The sequence below is a fragment of the Echeneis naucrates genome, chromosome 14 (assembly GCF_900963305.1).
Source record: "Echeneis naucrates chromosome 14, fEcheNa1.1, whole genome shotgun sequence".
In the NCBI taxonomy this organism is placed as follows: Eukaryota; Metazoa; Chordata; class Actinopteri; order Carangiformes; family Echeneidae; genus Echeneis; species Echeneis naucrates.
This window is the reverse complement of record NC_042524.1, coordinates 13875502-13891361: the sequence shown is the minus strand read 5'-3', so window position 1 is coordinate 13891361 and position 15860 is coordinate 13875502. Positions and strand designations below refer to the sequence as shown.

General features: G+C 40.5%; 1 protein-coding gene across 2 annotated transcripts; it reads left to right on the top strand.

The window, feature by feature from the left end:
• The first annotated feature begins 1160 nt into the window (after positions 1-1160).
• brwd3 (bromodomain and WD repeat domain containing 3) lies at positions 1161-15191 on the top strand. Of its 2 annotated transcripts, none has more exons than XM_029519639.1 (40): positions 1161-1350; positions 1528-1586; positions 1697-1726; positions 1912-1971; positions 2947-3097; positions 3255-3353; positions 3439-3599; positions 3833-4054; positions 4237-4337; positions 4423-4493; positions 5006-5106; positions 5211-5251; positions 5351-5455; positions 5529-5679; positions 5791-5925; positions 6004-6132; positions 6282-6507; positions 6605-6742; positions 6900-7083; positions 7211-7304; positions 7414-7584; positions 7852-7925; positions 8007-8199; positions 8333-8443; positions 8525-8632; positions 8964-9088; positions 9205-9287; positions 9405-9516; positions 9715-9776; positions 10574-10729; positions 10810-10930; positions 11048-11173; positions 11289-11364; positions 11504-11554; positions 11658-11777; positions 11901-12053; positions 12160-12329; positions 12645-12733; positions 13147-13281; positions 13391-15191. In XM_029519639.1, the coding sequence occupies exons 1-40, from the start codon at positions 1317-1319 to the stop codon at positions 14299-14301; spliced, it is 5439 nt and encodes a 1812-aa protein (XP_029375499.1). In that variant the 5' UTR covers positions 1161-1316; the 3' UTR covers positions 14302-15191. The 2 variants fall into 2 exon arrangements, with proteins under 2 accessions (XP_029375499.1, XP_029375498.1); XM_029519638.1 differs by having other exon boundaries at positions 11655-11777.
• The last annotated feature ends 669 nt before the right edge of the window (positions 15192-15860 follow it).

Below are 15860 nucleotides of genomic sequence, written 5' to 3'. Positions count from 1 at the left end.
AAGATTGAATGCATGTGACACCACAACTTGCTAAATAAGAATAATCTTTTCAGTTGTAATACCGGGCTACCTTAGATGTAAAGTAATTCATGAAAATGGGGTTCATGTTTAAAATGTGTTAAAATCCAAACTAAAAAAAAATCTCCATTGTGTTAGATAAGTACAAAAAAGTGTGAATCATAGCACATGTAACAGCAGTTTTCCAAGTGACATCACCTTGGTTGTTAGTTGAGACATGTTGTCAAGATTTCCAGGACTGTTTCTGTTTCAGCAAATTAATGTGTATGGAGAAAAATGAAAAAAATCAGCTTATTCCATTGTTTTTAGTTGCCCTGCCAACTTTGATATTTTTCAAAGAATTAACTTCTGCAGTATGCAGGCTTCAACTTCAGTCCAATAACACAGTGAGGTGGTAGATGATGATAAATGCACGGACTTCTTAAAATCAAACAATGAATTATACAGCTTTAAAAAAGAAAAAATCTCCAATTTAAATATACCAGCAGGGGTTATTTGTGGACTTTATTTTAATGAAATGACACTTCTTCCTTGACAGTGTGCAAACACAACATTTGTCGATTACAAAGCAAGCATGGCACCTACTCTCGCTCTCAATATTTGCCTCACTATAGCTCCATCTATTACAAATAAAAACCACAAACTGTACATTGTGAGTATGGAAAATTTCTTGGGATTATCTGGCAAGATCCCACGACTTTGCCGAATGACATTACCATAGTATTGCTGTTAGTTGTACAATCTGCCAATATGTGGTTTACCACTTCACAATGCCCACTTTGTTTTTACTGCAAAGGTCAAGTGGACCTCTCCTAAAATTAGACCCAGATGCTATTTCCAGTACGGCAGCCTACAAATAAACTGTAATAGTATACATTTCGTATAACTATATTGTTAAATGCATTTTTTTGCCAATAAATATAAAAAACTTGTTTTCGTTTTTCAGCTGTTAAATTTCAAATAGAAATAAATGCAGTAGGGTACAAGCATGTATCCCATCGATAAATGCTCAAAGTCACACCTACAGTCTGTCTGAAAATGTTGGCTGTTCAGTTTAATATGTAAATATAATTCGTGTTTATACATTTCCGAAAGGGAAAACAAGGCGCTCAGTATAGCAGAGTTTCACTGGAGGGCGCTAACACAAAGCACCAGGTGGTCTGGAAACAACTTGAGAAAGGAGGAGGCCATTCACTAGCCTGTTTTAGCTACACACACCTAGCTAGTGTTAGCTAGCCGGCGGCTAACGCGCAAGCTAAAACAACAGTTTGTCTTAATGTCGCCCGTCTTATCAAGTGATGGCAAGAGAACAGTGTTCACAGATCGAAGCCGGTGAGTACTGACGATTCACCTGACTCCCGACAAAACATTTGACATTTCTACAGTTTGCTGTTGTCCGTCAGCTAGCGAGCTAAGTAAACCGAACGTATCAGGCGCTAGCTAACGTTAGCTTGGCTCAATAGTAACTGTTATCAATACCGAGCTAATTTGTCCCCCTTTTCCTTTCAGAACTGTATTACCTCATTGCCAGATTTCTGCAGTCTGGGCCTTGTAAAAAAGCAGCACAGGTAACGCTCGTAAATTAGAGAAAGATTAGCAAATTCCCGATGATATTTCTTTTAAATAAACAGCTGGTGCTAGCCGCCAATGCTAACCGTGTCCTCTCTTGTGTTGTTAGATTCTGATTGAGGAGCTGGAGGAGTATGAGGTAGGTTCAGCGACACCCTTCTGTTTGTATTCTCACATCTGGTTTCCCCAATGCTTCCTATTTGGTCGCTTTTTGGAGTTGCATTTTTTTTTGTTATTCGGGTGGTGATGGATAAAGCTGTAGCCGAGCCGGGACGAAAGTGGCACTTTGGTGCCATCTCTTACTAGCTTGTCTTTTAACTTTAGTTGGTCCCTCAGCGATGGAGTTGGGACGGACAGAAATACAAACGGACCTTTCAAGACTGGGTGAGTGTGAATTGTCATAATTAACTTTGTAATCAATCGTCTTTATAACTCATTTTAGCCGGCGGTTACCTCTCAAGAAATGTCTTTATTTTTAACTCTGTCATCTATACACACCAGACGGGGTGATTGTGTGTTTACGTTCATTAGAAGAGATTTAAACATTTGTATTTGTGCAGGCCTGTGGAGAAATTACTTACAAGGGGCTTTGCTATTGTGTGGACCAGCAGGCTGAAAAGCGACGAGGGCGGGTAGTGATAGGCCTAAACGCATCAGATGAGCTGTCTGTCTTCTGTCGGAGCCAATGAAACAGCAGTTGTAGTTTCGAGCGAACAGGAAGACTCTGTTGATTGGCTATCGCGAGCTTTGTCCCGCCCATTTTTTTCCCATCACCCCTCCCACTCTCCTGCTTGTTTTTCAATTTACTGTATCACAAAACCATGCAACAAAATTTAAATTACTCTAATAGGACAGTATTTAAACAAAAAATCATAAAAATCATAAAAGGAAAAAAATATAAATATAGATTTACATGTTTAAAGAGAGAATAAACTAGAACTAGATGGTGGAATTATTTGAGCGAACACATTGAGGCAATATGTTTGTGTGTCTGCTGTTAGAGTACAGAAATTGCTGTACAGGAAGATGCGTTTGCTTTAGAGAGCCTCCATTAAACAGTTTTTCTGCTATAATAACAACTGACTAAATTGACTAAAGCAAATTGAAGGGTATATTATCCAGAAGGTTTTATATGTAGCGTATTTCCATTACAAGATGATTCTCACCTGATGTACCACTGGCAGATTTATAAGTCTTTAATACAGCTTCCCCAGAAATACAGTTCTGTAATTAGCTTGAGTTATTTTATTTTATTTATTTATTTTTTACTTTTACTTACTTTTTCTAGTATTTTTGGGAATGCAACTGAGATTATAATGCTTTGGTGTATGTGATTAAATGCTATATTACTTACTCTAGGTGATTTTGAACCAGCACATTCCTGCAGACTATCTGCTCCGTGTTTGTCAGCGGATAGGCCCACTCATAGAGAAGGAGATCCCACCTAGTGTTCCTGGAGTCCAAACACTTCTGGGGCTAGGAAGACAGTCCTTACTTCGTACCACCAAAAGTGAGCTTTTTCCTGCCATCCATCAGTTTTCTCTCTGTCTATGCACACTCCTCATATTTGTAGTGTTGGAACATTGGAGTGTGGTGTGTTGGCAGTAGATCTGTTTCCAAACTAATAATGAGTTACAAAAATATACTTTATTATGTGTATAATTTAGGTTGCAGTCACAAAGTATGCAGTGGCTCAGCTGTTGCTGCACTCCATCGAGGCCGTCCCCCAGAACCCCCAGTCAGCCATGGAAATGCTCCCAGTGTTGGTGGGTGAAACTTAATTTTCCTTTAAATTTATAGTATTTTAGGAGACAGTCTATGCTAATCATGTTTGCATGTTTAAATATCAAGTGTCCATCATGGGGGCACGCCAGGCCGCAGGAGCAGCTCGTTTTGGCCAGGCCTTGCCATCTTCCTTTTACCAACACATGAAGATACACAAGCGTATACTTGGCCACCTTTCCTCAGTCTACTGTGTAGCATTTGACCGCACAGGTCGTCGGATATTTACGGTGAGAGATGATTATTGAAACCCCCCTTTGTCTAATGTGCCTGCCTTGTTGTGTTTACTTATGTATTTCACATCTATGCCAACTCTGAAAATTTTGCTAAAGAAAAAAATGCAATTGAGGATTATTCTAACAAGGGAAAGATTAAAAATGCTTCCAGGTCCTATGTTACAGTGCCGTTCTACTCTCCAGTGATACCCTCTGGTGAATTTCATTGCCACTATCTAAATCTGTAGGGTTCAGATGACTGCCTGGTGAAAATCTGGGCCACAGATGACGGCCGGCTTCTGGCAACACTTCGCGGCCACTCAGCAGAGATCTGTGACATGGCCATCAATCACGAAAATTCACTCATTGCTTCAGCCAGCTGTGACAAAGTCATCAGGGTGTGGTGCTTACGTACCTGTGCACCCATCATTGTTCTACAGGCCCATGCTGCCTCCATCACATCCATACAGGTGAGAGTAATGCACTCAAAAGAGTTTGTGTTAATATCCAGAATGAAGGATTTTTAAAAAATAACTGAAGTTGACACTTAAAGTTATATTACGACAAGTCTGAAGGCATTTAATCTAATTTGATATAAAATTGTTGTCAGTCTTGCCAGTGATAAGCCAACACTGACTTTCTCTCCCTTAAGTTTTGCCCTGCAGTCAAAGGGACTACACGGTACCTGGCCTCGACAGGAGCAGACGGCATGGTGTGTTTCTGGAAGTGGCACTCATTGACCATGAAATTCAAGTAAGTGTTTGAAATGTATTTTAAAGCTTTATAATTGATTTTATATAAGGCTTTATTAAAAAAATTACGTTTCCTCTTTCTTTAGTGATCAGCCAGTGAAGTTTGTTGAGCGATCACGTCCAGGAGTACAGGTCTCTACTTCCTCATTCAGTAGTGGTAAGTATATTTCCCTGCTTCATGATCATATGTAATTTTCATAAAATTAAGTGGTATCTGCTGTAGTTTTATCCATATTCATTAACTTATATCAGCAAATGAAAAGACACTCTCAGTGATAGAAACCGAACAACGGCTTACATAGGAAGTAGGGCTGAAGTTGAAGTTTAGATGAAGTTTAAAAATTTCAACCGGGGAACATTCTTTTTGGCACAAGACTTAATAAAAATCACATCATGTTTCTTTTTCTGTGAGTATAAAATGCAAAAACTACCATTCCAACTGAAATGAAAAGTATAAAGTCTGCTAAAGTAATTTTAATGATTTTTTTTTCACTCATATTATCTAACTCTAATTGTAACTTTAAAAACCTTTAAACATTCTCTGAAAATTGCACAGAACAGTTCTACAATTCACTGGTAGATATAGTCAACATCTGCAAATATGAAGAGCAACAAAACAACTTCTTAAAGACTGTCTTTTTAATTTCATTTGGTCTTCACTGATAATAGGTGGTATGTTCATGGCTACCGGTAGCACTGATCACATGATCAGGGTCTATTACCTTGGAGCTGAAACTCCGATGAAGGTTTCTGAGATGGATGCTCACACTGTAAGGACAACACACTGATTCTTTTGCTCAGCATCATTCTGTTTTTAATAATTAAATGAAACAAGTTTGATGTAACTGAAATGCATATCTTTTTCTGTTTTCAGGACAAAGTAGTTGTTGTCCAGTTTAGCAATAACAGTGACAGGTGAGTGTGTGTCTGTGTGTGTGGCAGCTCTGAATTACCTATTTGTTGTGTTTTGGAGCCTTTAGACAGTTACATGTGTATCGTTGTATGTCTGTCAAGTCTAAGGTTTGTGAGCGGCAGTCGTGATGGCACAGCCAGGATCTGGCATTACCAGCAACAAGAGTGGAAGAGCATCACTTTAGACATGACTGCCAGACTTCCAGGGTAAGAGTAGTTTTACAGAGTGGATTCAACTTCTGTCTTCAAGTATCGTGTCTGATGGGCTGTTTTCCTTCAGGAGTACTGCTGCTAATGGAGATGATAAAACCAAACTGGTGGTGACCATGGTGGCCTGGGACCGCACAGATAGCACAGTCATCACAGCAGTGTCAAACTACCTGCTCAAAGTGTGGAGCGCAACCTCTGGGCAGCTTCAGCACGTTTTGTCTGTGAGTGGCTGAGGTTTCTATAGTGCAGCTCCTTCAGGAGAAATAATAATAATACAACAACTTCTTTGGACAAACTGATAACTCTTGATGTTTGTTCTCTTTCTATTCAAGGGTCATGATGATGAAGTGTTCGTGATGGAGGCGCATCCATTTGACTCCCGCATCATACTATCTGCTGGCCATGATGGCAACATTTACATCTGGGACCTGTCCAAAGGAGCCAAGATCCGTAACTTCTTCAACATGGTAACTGATCAACATAGAAAGTCACCCTGCTGTAGCATTTCATTATTTAAAAGTTCTTATGAAAACGTTTATTTGCAGATCGAAGGGCAAGGTCATGGTGCTATTTTTGACTGCAAATTCTCAGCTGATGGACAGCATTTTGCCTGCACTGACTCACATGGCCATTTGCTCATCTTTGGCTTCGGCTGCAGTAGACCATACGAAAAGGTAACATCATAAAACTGCTTATTGACAAATATCTCAATTATAAATACATACATAGATAATTTCCCAGTATATTTACCATTAACTTATGGTGGTGTGAACTTTTTCTTTACCAGATTTTTTTACACAAATTTACTCTCTATCCACTCTAGATTCCTGACCAGATGTTCTTTCACACGGACTACCGACCTCTTATTCGGGACTCCAATAACTATGTCCTGGATGAGCAGACACAGCAGGCTCCTCATCTAATGCCTCCACCCTTCCTGGTAGATGTTGATGGGAATCCTCACCCACCCCACTACCAGCGCCTGGTGCCAGGAAGAGAAAACTGCAAGGAGGATCAGCTGATACCTCAGCTTGGATACATGGCTAACAGTAACACCTGCTACCTCATTATGACTATCATTCAGAATGCAGTATTAATATAGAAAATACAACAGTGTGACTCAATGTCTGCCTTTGTGTGGTTTAGGTGATGGAGAGTTGGTTGAACAGGTACTTGGCCAGCAAACAGCAGATGGAGAAAGCATATTGGACAATCTGATCAGACAGTTACAGAATGAGCAAGATGAGCGTCAGAATGCTGAACGGCAGGCTGAAGAAGCAGAGGGTATGTTTCAGGGTGCATTTTATATTGTCAGAAAATACTGATAAGTTGTATAACTTACTGTACAAAATTTTTTACATATTTGGTTTTTAAATATTATGAACTTTTCAAAGTTGGTATATTGTTCAAGTAGCATTATAATAACAAGGAATTTTGTCAGTAGGAGGTGATGCAGCAGAAATGGTGGCCTCCTCTCCTACTGTTGGACCACGCAGAAGTGGACAGGTGGATGGATTGTGGCAGATGCAGCATAACACCCTGCGTAGTCAGGTGGCTACTGAGAGAGACCTGCTGGCCTGGAGCCGCAGGGTGGTGGTCAATGAAGTGCAGCAAGGTGTATTTCGGTGAGAAGACTGCACGAAAATGTTATTTCACTTTACAGTGATACATATTGGAGATGAGATTTTTAAGGTGTGTTTGGTTGATTATGGGGTTGAATTTTTTTTTTTTTTTTTTTTTTTTTTAAATCAGAGTTTCGGAGGGATGCAGACAAGCCAAAGGTGACATGGAATGTTCTTTATACAATGCAGAGAGGAGGAAGAAACCAGTATCTTGTGCAACCAAGGTACACTATTGTTAACTTTGATGGCTTCCTTCTCAAATTAAAAATACTGTCTATGCAATTTCATTCCTGCTCTCATTATTTGTTTCATTATTTTTCCCACACTTTGCAGAGTGATCCATTAACTTCACGCCTTCGCTCATTACGGCCAACCAAGAAAAAGCAACAGCGCCATGCCTATCAGACCCGCTCAGCTCAAGTCCGCCGTCCTGGGAGCAGGAGCCGAAATCCAAGCACCAGGCGTAACTCCAATAGCCAGATAGACTCTGACAGCGATGGAGATGTACGTTCTTACTCTGTAAATCTAAGCTTATCAACAGAATTGCATTGTTCATATAAAGTTATTCTGTCATTAATCTGGATACATTCACTAATATTTTGAATGTAAATTAAAGCTTTTTTAATTGAATGACAAAAATGATAAAAAAAAACCCTAACCCTTGCTGAAAATAGAAAAGCAATGGAATTACTTATTTAAAATGGCCATTAAGCCAGAATCAATCTTTATCATTTATAATTGCAGAGGTGTTGTCTGTCTTTGTTTTGACAGGCAGCAGAACAGGTTGAGCAAAGTGAAGCCTCCTCAGATGGCGAAGCTCAGTGGCAGAGTGAAAGCAGCTCCAGGTTGATATCTTTGACAGAGCATTGTTTTCAAGATAAGTTGATACAGACCCATCCCTAACTAGACCCCTCTTTTGATCTTAGCGACTCTTCCAGTGAATATTCTGATTGGACCGCTGATGCTGGGATCAATCTCCAACCGCCAAAGCGAACAACTAGGAGGCCTGTACAACCTGCAGGTTACAGCAGTTCTGAGGAGGAGGAAGGTGATGACAAGGCAAAACAGTCCAAGAAGAGGGAAAATGAGAAGAAAAAGAAGCCCAAAGAGACAAAACAGGTTATCTCAATTACCTGCAGCTGATGTATTCACATACATGTCATTGTGCAACACATTGGTTGTGCTCCAGGTTTTAACTGCTATCTCACGCAAGACACATCCTGAAATGTCCTGACAAACTCTCTACACTCAGAAACCTGCATCCTCTCTGGGCGGGCTTGATGCAGAGGAGTGGCTACCACCATCATGGATAATGGAGACTATTCCACACCGCTCTCCTTTTGTTCCACAGATGGGAGATGAGGTACAGGCTGTTACTGTAATCAAAACAAAAGTACACAATATTGAATGCCTTTTAATAACAGCTCTCCTCCTCCCCCTACAGCTCATCTACTTCAAACAGGGGCATCAGGCTTATGTCAGGGCAGTCCGCAGGGCCAAGGCCTACAGCATCAACCCTCAGAAGCAGCCATGGAACAGACTCAATCTCAGGGTGAGACACAGTACACAACTTTGTGTTCTATCAGAGAACTGGTCATCTGACAGTCATGTTCGCATTTCACTGTAGTCTCTCACGTACATAAATTGCCAGATCTCCCTCCCCACAAAGTTCTTTTGGCACAATGTCCCTCATTTGCAGAATGTTAGTAAAAGAAAAACACTGGTGCACATAAGTTGCACATTTTTTGATCTACTTCCAACATTAGTATTAGAATTCCACTCTTTGTGTCTTTTTTATTTCAAATGAACATCAGCAACAAACCTTTAGCATGTCTCAGGTTCTCTTTCCCCAAGCATTATGGATTTTTGCTCTGCTCCTTCAGGACCAGGAATCTGTAAAGGTGGTCGGAATCAAGTATGAAGTGGGACCTCCCACCCTTTGCTGCCTCAAACTGGCATTCTTAGATCCAGTCTCAGGGAAAATGACCAACGAGTCTTTCTCTTTAAAGTGAGCATTTAAATACAATATCTACAAGATAAATATAAAAAGTATTAGAAATGTTAAGTATTTTTGTATTTATGAGAACTTGAACATCACAACTATTTCATTCCCACGCCCCCAAGGTACCATGACATGCCTGATGTCATAGATTTTCTGGTACTGCAGCAGTTTTACAACGAAGCGAAAGAGCACAACTGGCAAGCAGGTCAGTCAGTCCACAGATCTTTTCTGAAGTGAGGTGTTTTCCTTTAACATTCATTTTTCAGGACATTGTGCTGTCATTCCCTTCTGTGTGATCCCTTTCCCCCTTTGCTCTCCACAGGTATGAGATTTCGCAGCATCATTGATGACGCTTGGTGGTTTGGCTCTGTAGAAGATCAGGAGCCTCTGCAGCCAGAGTATCCAGATAGCCTGTTTCAGTGCTATGCAGTGAAGTACGTCTGTGTGTTTGTTGCTGCTGGAGGATTTCTGTACTCCAACATAATGCATCAACTGCACTTTCTGCTAATATGATATTCTTCTTTGCTGACTCAGTATAACTTTTCATTAAAGTTAATCGGATAAGTGATTTTAATCTCCCACACGACTTGGTAGAATAGCCTTCTAATGTTTTTTCTTCTTTATTTAAACAGGTGGGATAATGGCGAGCGGGAAAAGATGAGTCCCTGGGACATGGAGCCGATTCCTGAGGAAGGTCAGTAATATTGGTAGAGATTTTCTACTGATATTAAATGTGTAACAATATATTTTAAAGAAGATGTTTTGGAGATTACATTCAAATGTAGAAGGTTTTAACCCTGTTATAAACCCATACTGTGATAACTACCTATAAATATACATCTAATACATGTGCAAAATATACCTTAATATACAAATTGGAAAATTATGTGGGAACAGTATTGTTTGTAAATCTAGACCACAGGCTGTGTATCAAAAACAATCTCCTTAGAAAAGAGAGTTATTCAGAAAGAAAAAAACACAAACTGGATTCACAACTCAAGTAAATATTAATGGGATATATTTAAAAAAGCTGCATAAAGGAGCTATGGCTGAGTAGTAAGGGCATTTTCCATATGGATGAGTGTGCCCTGAGCAGCAGGTCTCCAGTTTGACTGGTCAGATCAATAGCCCTAAAAAAATAAATAAAAATGAAAGCAAAAAAGTTGAACATGGTCATTTGCAACCAGCAGTGACCAGCTGTAAATTTTTTTAGATCACTTGCTGCTTAATTTTAAGGAACTTTGGGAGCCTGATGCATTTAAAATATAAATGTTCTTGTCAATTATGTCACAGAATTAAGCTCAACTAATGTTCAGCAGAATGTGAAACAATGATGTCAATGTTACATTCTTACATTTTAATGATAGTATTGAACATTAAAAAGCAATAATAGCATTTTATAATTTTTGGTACTGACTATTATCTGCAATTCATAGTTACTACTTTTTGTTGACAAACTAAATACAACTTAAATTTTTGTGTCTCCATCAGCTGCTTTGCCAGAACACGTTGGTGATGGGGTTGAGGTGGCGGAGGAGGAATTGAAGGCTCTGCTTTATAAGCCTCAGGAAGGAGAGTGGGGGGCTCACACACGGGATGAAGACTGTGAGAGAGTCATCCATGGCATTGAGCAGCTTCTTACACTGGGTAAGTCATCAAAGGGTTGTTAGGGTATGGTTTATTTCTGACCTTGTTCATCATCTGATCCCATATTTGTTTTCACAAAGATGTAGCCAAGGCATTTGCATCACCTGTAAATCTGCGGGACTACCCTCTGTACTGCACTGCAGTGGCTTACCCAACTGACCTCAGCACCATCCACAAACGACTGGAGAACCGCTTCTACAGGTGAAGCTGAACACATGACCTCACCAAGACACTGTTTTTCCCAACACCATGTCCTCACATATGTGATATTCAAATCCTGACATTGGAGTTTCACATGCTGATCTTTTTCTGCTCCAGGCGGATCTCTGCATTAATGTGGGAGGTGCGCTACATTGAACATAATGCAAGCACTTTCAATGAACCCCAAAGTCCCATTGTAGCAGCTGCCAAGGTGGTGACTGATGTTCTCTTGCACTACATCGGGTAAGACTTATTGATGCTTTCACACTGGACATAACCTTTTTAGAATAACAGTGACCAGGAGTTGTTTACATGTATCTGGGATTCCTTTATCTTCTTTCTTCTTCTTCTTCTTTAGGGACCAGAGTTGCACAGACATCTTGGATCTGTATCACAAACTGAGGTGTGAGAACAGCAGTGGAGGAGAAGCTGAGGTGAGAGAGCTGGGTTGTTTTGTATACAAATGTAAATCTATTTTTACATCACAATGCCTGTTTCTTCTTATTCTTGTGAATGAGTAAATATTATTGTGGCTGTAAATAAGTACCAAGGCTTGTATTTGTTGCCCTGCAGGCTGAGTTGGATGTTGACTCTGACACTCCAGGGACATCTACAGGACATCAGGTAAGAAGAAAAGGAGGCCGGTTTACCTCATGCACTTTCTTAGCAAATATAAAATAATAAAATTATTTTTTTCTGCCTGGGTTCCAAATCAAATTCTAAGAAGCGTGGTGTGGTTTTGGATGTGAAAGCATGGAGAAGTCAATGTCGGGAGCTGCTGCATCAGATGAGAGTCTCCCCTGATTCAGAACCATTCAGACAACCTGTGGATCTTTTTGATTATCCAGTAAAAAAAAAATCTATCACTTTACATTATGAGTTCAATGATGTCAGAAAACAATTCATACTTACTTGAAATGTGGAATTAAAAGAAATTGTCAAATTAAAATAATCATCTGTTTTTGTTCAGGACTATCGGGAAATCATCGACACGCCCATGGATCTGGGTACAGTGTCAGAGACGCTTGTTGCTGGGAATTATGAAAACCCAATGGAGTTTGCCAAAGACATCCGCCTTATTTTCAGCAACTCTAAAGCTTACACACCCAACAAGAAATCACAGGTAAAGTAGCAGCTGTTAAATAAGAGAAGTGTAGCATTATAGATGTATAAAGTCTGGAAAATGGTAATCTATTAGTTTCATGACAACCTTCTTGTTTTACATTTAGATCTATACCATGACCCTCAATTTATCGGCATTCTTTGAGAAACAAATAATCTCCATCATCTCCGACTACAAGTCTGCCCTGCAGAATGAGCGGCGGGCTCGTCAGAGGCTAAGTTACAGAAACAGATTGCACAACGGAGGCAGTTCTCCACCTGTTAGTCCATCCCCAAGGTACTAAGTCTCATTCAGAAAGTTGTCACTTTATCACAAAAGATCTTTTGTTCAATCCAGTCTACACAGGATGCGAAGAGGCGAAATGTCTTTGACAAACCTAAGTCCTCAGTCCAGTTGCTTTTCGATTCAGTTGTTGGCCAGATATGACTATGACCTAGATGAATGAGAATATACACAGACTTTCCATTGTTGTTTTCTGTGATGTAGATTCTAGTCCTAACCTTGTATTGGACAAGATGTTTCTTGAATTATCATATATTGTAAATAACTGCTCAGAAATGTTGCTTCTATTATCCATGTCCCCATGTCCAGTTCTAAAGGGAAGCACAAGTCAGGGAAGGTGTTGAAGCCAAAAAAATCCCAGACCTCAACAAAGAATCTCTCTCAGAGACCATATCAGGGTGAGACTGCAAAACCACTTTGCCTTACTGCTTTGTATAGGTCTTTTTTGTGCTATTAAGTGTTGTACAGATAAATGTTATCTGTACGACACAGATTGCTAAAAAAAAATAAAAATTACTAAAAAAAAAAGGTAATGGCTTCTATGAAATATAAAAGTGGTCAACAGACAGACTATTTTTCACACTTGTATTTAAACAGACAAATTCTATTTGCAACTTTATGGAGGCATTTATTCTGTTTTGGGCACAACTTAAGTTCATTTCAATTTCAGTCATGTGAGCAGTGTTGTCCATTCACTGACTGAAAGATCTCAATGAGTCCCGTGAAGTTTAATGTGGATATTTATCTCAATAATCTCTTTAGTGATCACTTGGAGTTTTGAATTATAATAAGCGCTGTGTTTTTGCTTCAGCTCAACAAAGCAGCAGTGTAGCAAATGAAGAAGACGTGCAGCCTTCTTCCCCAAGTTCAGGGACAAGTAGCGAGACCAGAAACCATGGGCCGCATCGGGTAACCCGCAGCCGAACAACTCCAGTGAAGAAGTCAGGTATCCTAAGCAAAGCATTCGAACAAAAGTGTCTCAACATCTTTGATTTGAATGTGGCGTTGACAGTAATGATGCAGATATGAGTCACCGTCCTCTTGTGTTGCATCAGGGCATCAGCGTAATTTGCATCTGAGCAACGGCTCCAGACAGCGCCCCAGGCGAGAAGAGCTGCAGTCTGACAATGACGAGGAGGCGTCTGTATCCAACAGCTCCTCATCAGAGTCATCATCCACTTCATCATCATCATCATCATCCTCCTCCTCCTCATCATCATCTTCAGACTCAGAGAACAGCTCTGATTCTGAGGGGGAGAAGTATGTGGAAGGGGGTGATCATGACTACAGCAAAGCCCCCTGCCTGTCAATACGCCTGTTAGGTAAAGGTAAGGTGGTGGCCTCAGGGAAAAGGAGATACAAAGGAGGGGAGGACATGGCACAGAGACCTAAAAGAGCACGAGTGCAGCTGCCAGTAAAGGAGGAGGAGGATGACGATGACGATGACGACGACGACGAGGAAGAGGACGATGAGGAGGAGGAGGAGGAGGAGGAGGAGGAGGAGGAGGAAGAAGAAGAGGAGGAGGAGGAGGAGGAGACGCAGCAACAACCGGTCAATGTAAGGCACGAAGAGGATGACGGAGAGGAGGAGGAAGAAGATGAGGAAGATGAGGAGGAGGAAGAAGAAGAGGAGGAGGAGGAGAAGGAACCCGAAGAGGATCCTGAAGGGGAGGAAGATGAGGAAGATGAGGAGGAGGAGGACGAGGACAACAACTCTGAAGTGCAGAGTAGGGCTGCAGCAGCAGTAGCAGCTGCCACCACCAAACTGAAAGGCAACCAGTGCAAGTCTCGGCGGGTGAACACACGCAACCAGGGCCGCAGGACAGTTCTGTACAGGGACGACTCAGAGGATGATGGCCATGGGTCAAAAGACGACCCCCTCAACCTGGGCATGTCCCGCTCAGGACGGGTACGGCGAATGACTGAAAAAGCCCGTGTCAGCCACCTCATGGGCTGGAGTCACTGACACCGTTTTTACAAACCTCAATACAAAACATGAGTAACACTTCAGGGATTTTTTTGTTTCTTTTTGTACAACAGTGTGCACGTGTGTATATGTATAGACACGCACACAGACACGCACACACACACACAAACACACACACACACATATGTGTGTGTACGCATACATACATATAGAGATGATCTCCTTTTATCTGAGACTACTTATGACTCAGACTGATAGCTGGTGCTCATGACATGTTGCCAAGGATTTTTCATCCCTGGTGGACAGAGCCTCTGTTCAACAAAGACCCTTACCAACTGGACTAACTCACCTCGGCCTTACTGCTCGCTGGAGGAGCTTTAAAAACACGGCACTGCTCTGCTCTTCCTCATCTTGTGCTTTTCACGTCAAGTGATAAAACACTATCTTCTTCATCCCTCCCACAACATTTCTTACTCTTGGTCACCAAAGAAGGATGCAGAGATGCCAAAAAATGGTGCTCATATTTTTATTTCTTTATTTTTCTCAACAAATAATTCAGTAAAGCTCTCATGCTAGTGGTCACCAGTTGACTCATGACTACAGTGAGAGTCAAACAGTATCGCCCAAGGTCACTGATGTCAATATTTTTGGTACTTGGTCTTTCTTTAAAACCACAAGCCTTAGTTTTCAGAGCTCACATCATTCAGATTTTGTGCTATCTGGCAAAACAAGAGCAGTTGTGGGGAGAAGCAATACTGTGGAATCAGTGGCGAGAAGAATTTACCATAGTAATATCCCACTTGATGGCCTTGGCCTGTGAATGTTAAATGTTTTACCTGCTACCTGCTTTTTACTGGTCTTGACAATTTTTTTTTCCTTCTATTTAAAAAAAAAAAAAAAAAAAAAGATTTTTCTTGGGTAAAATTAAAGCCACTACGTCTTTTTATGTTCCCTGCTGCACCCATTTATGGTTGTTTCCACGGCACCTTCTCCATCCGTCACATAAAAATGCAAAAAGGGTTCCTGGCCAACTCACGGACACATAGAAATATTTATTTTTCCATTGTATTATACTTGGGTTGCTATTTCGTACATCATTAGTGATGAGGACAAGGAAATATTTGCACATTTATCTACTATACATGGCAGCTGAGTAATAAAGATATTAGAAAGAGAAATGAGACAAAAACCTCATAATTTTTGTGTAAAAATGTTTTCAACTGTGCCAGCACATTCAATTTAGTTCATTTTAAGTTTCATCAAATAAAACAGGCTATAACTTGGAAACTCTTTGAACCTGTGCATGGTTAAGCTCGAGGTCTCATCTGTATTCTTTTGCCCTAAAGCACAGGCAGCAACCACAGATCAACCCTTTGTGAATTTTTTTTCTGGTCTGGGTTTAAACTGTAGACTCATGCATTTGTAACTTTGGGTGCGTAACACTGCGTACATGACATGATTTTTACATGATATTATACAATCAGGTGTTGTCAGAATCACTGAAGAGTTTTTCTGCCGAGTTATAATCATGGTCATATGTTTAGTGGAATTCCATCAAAATGGATGCATCCAGTGTTGTTTACGTCAAGCTTTTGCAG

What these genes read in the sequence shown, in the direction of transcription:
- brwd3 (XM_029519638.1), top strand. Translation starts at nt 1,317, where the DNA reads ATGGCAAGAGAACAGTGTTCACAGATCGAAGCCG. An exon ending in CCTCCATCACATCCATACAG is followed by an intron (nt 4,055 to 4,236) that starts GTGAGAGTAATG and finishes CTCTCCCTTAAG; the next exon opens with TTTTGCCCTGCAGTCAAAGG. An exon ending in GTTCTCTTGCACTACATCGG is followed by an intron (nt 11,174 to 11,288) that starts GTAAGACTTATT and finishes CTTCTTCTTTAG; the next exon opens with GGACCAGAGTTGCACAGACA.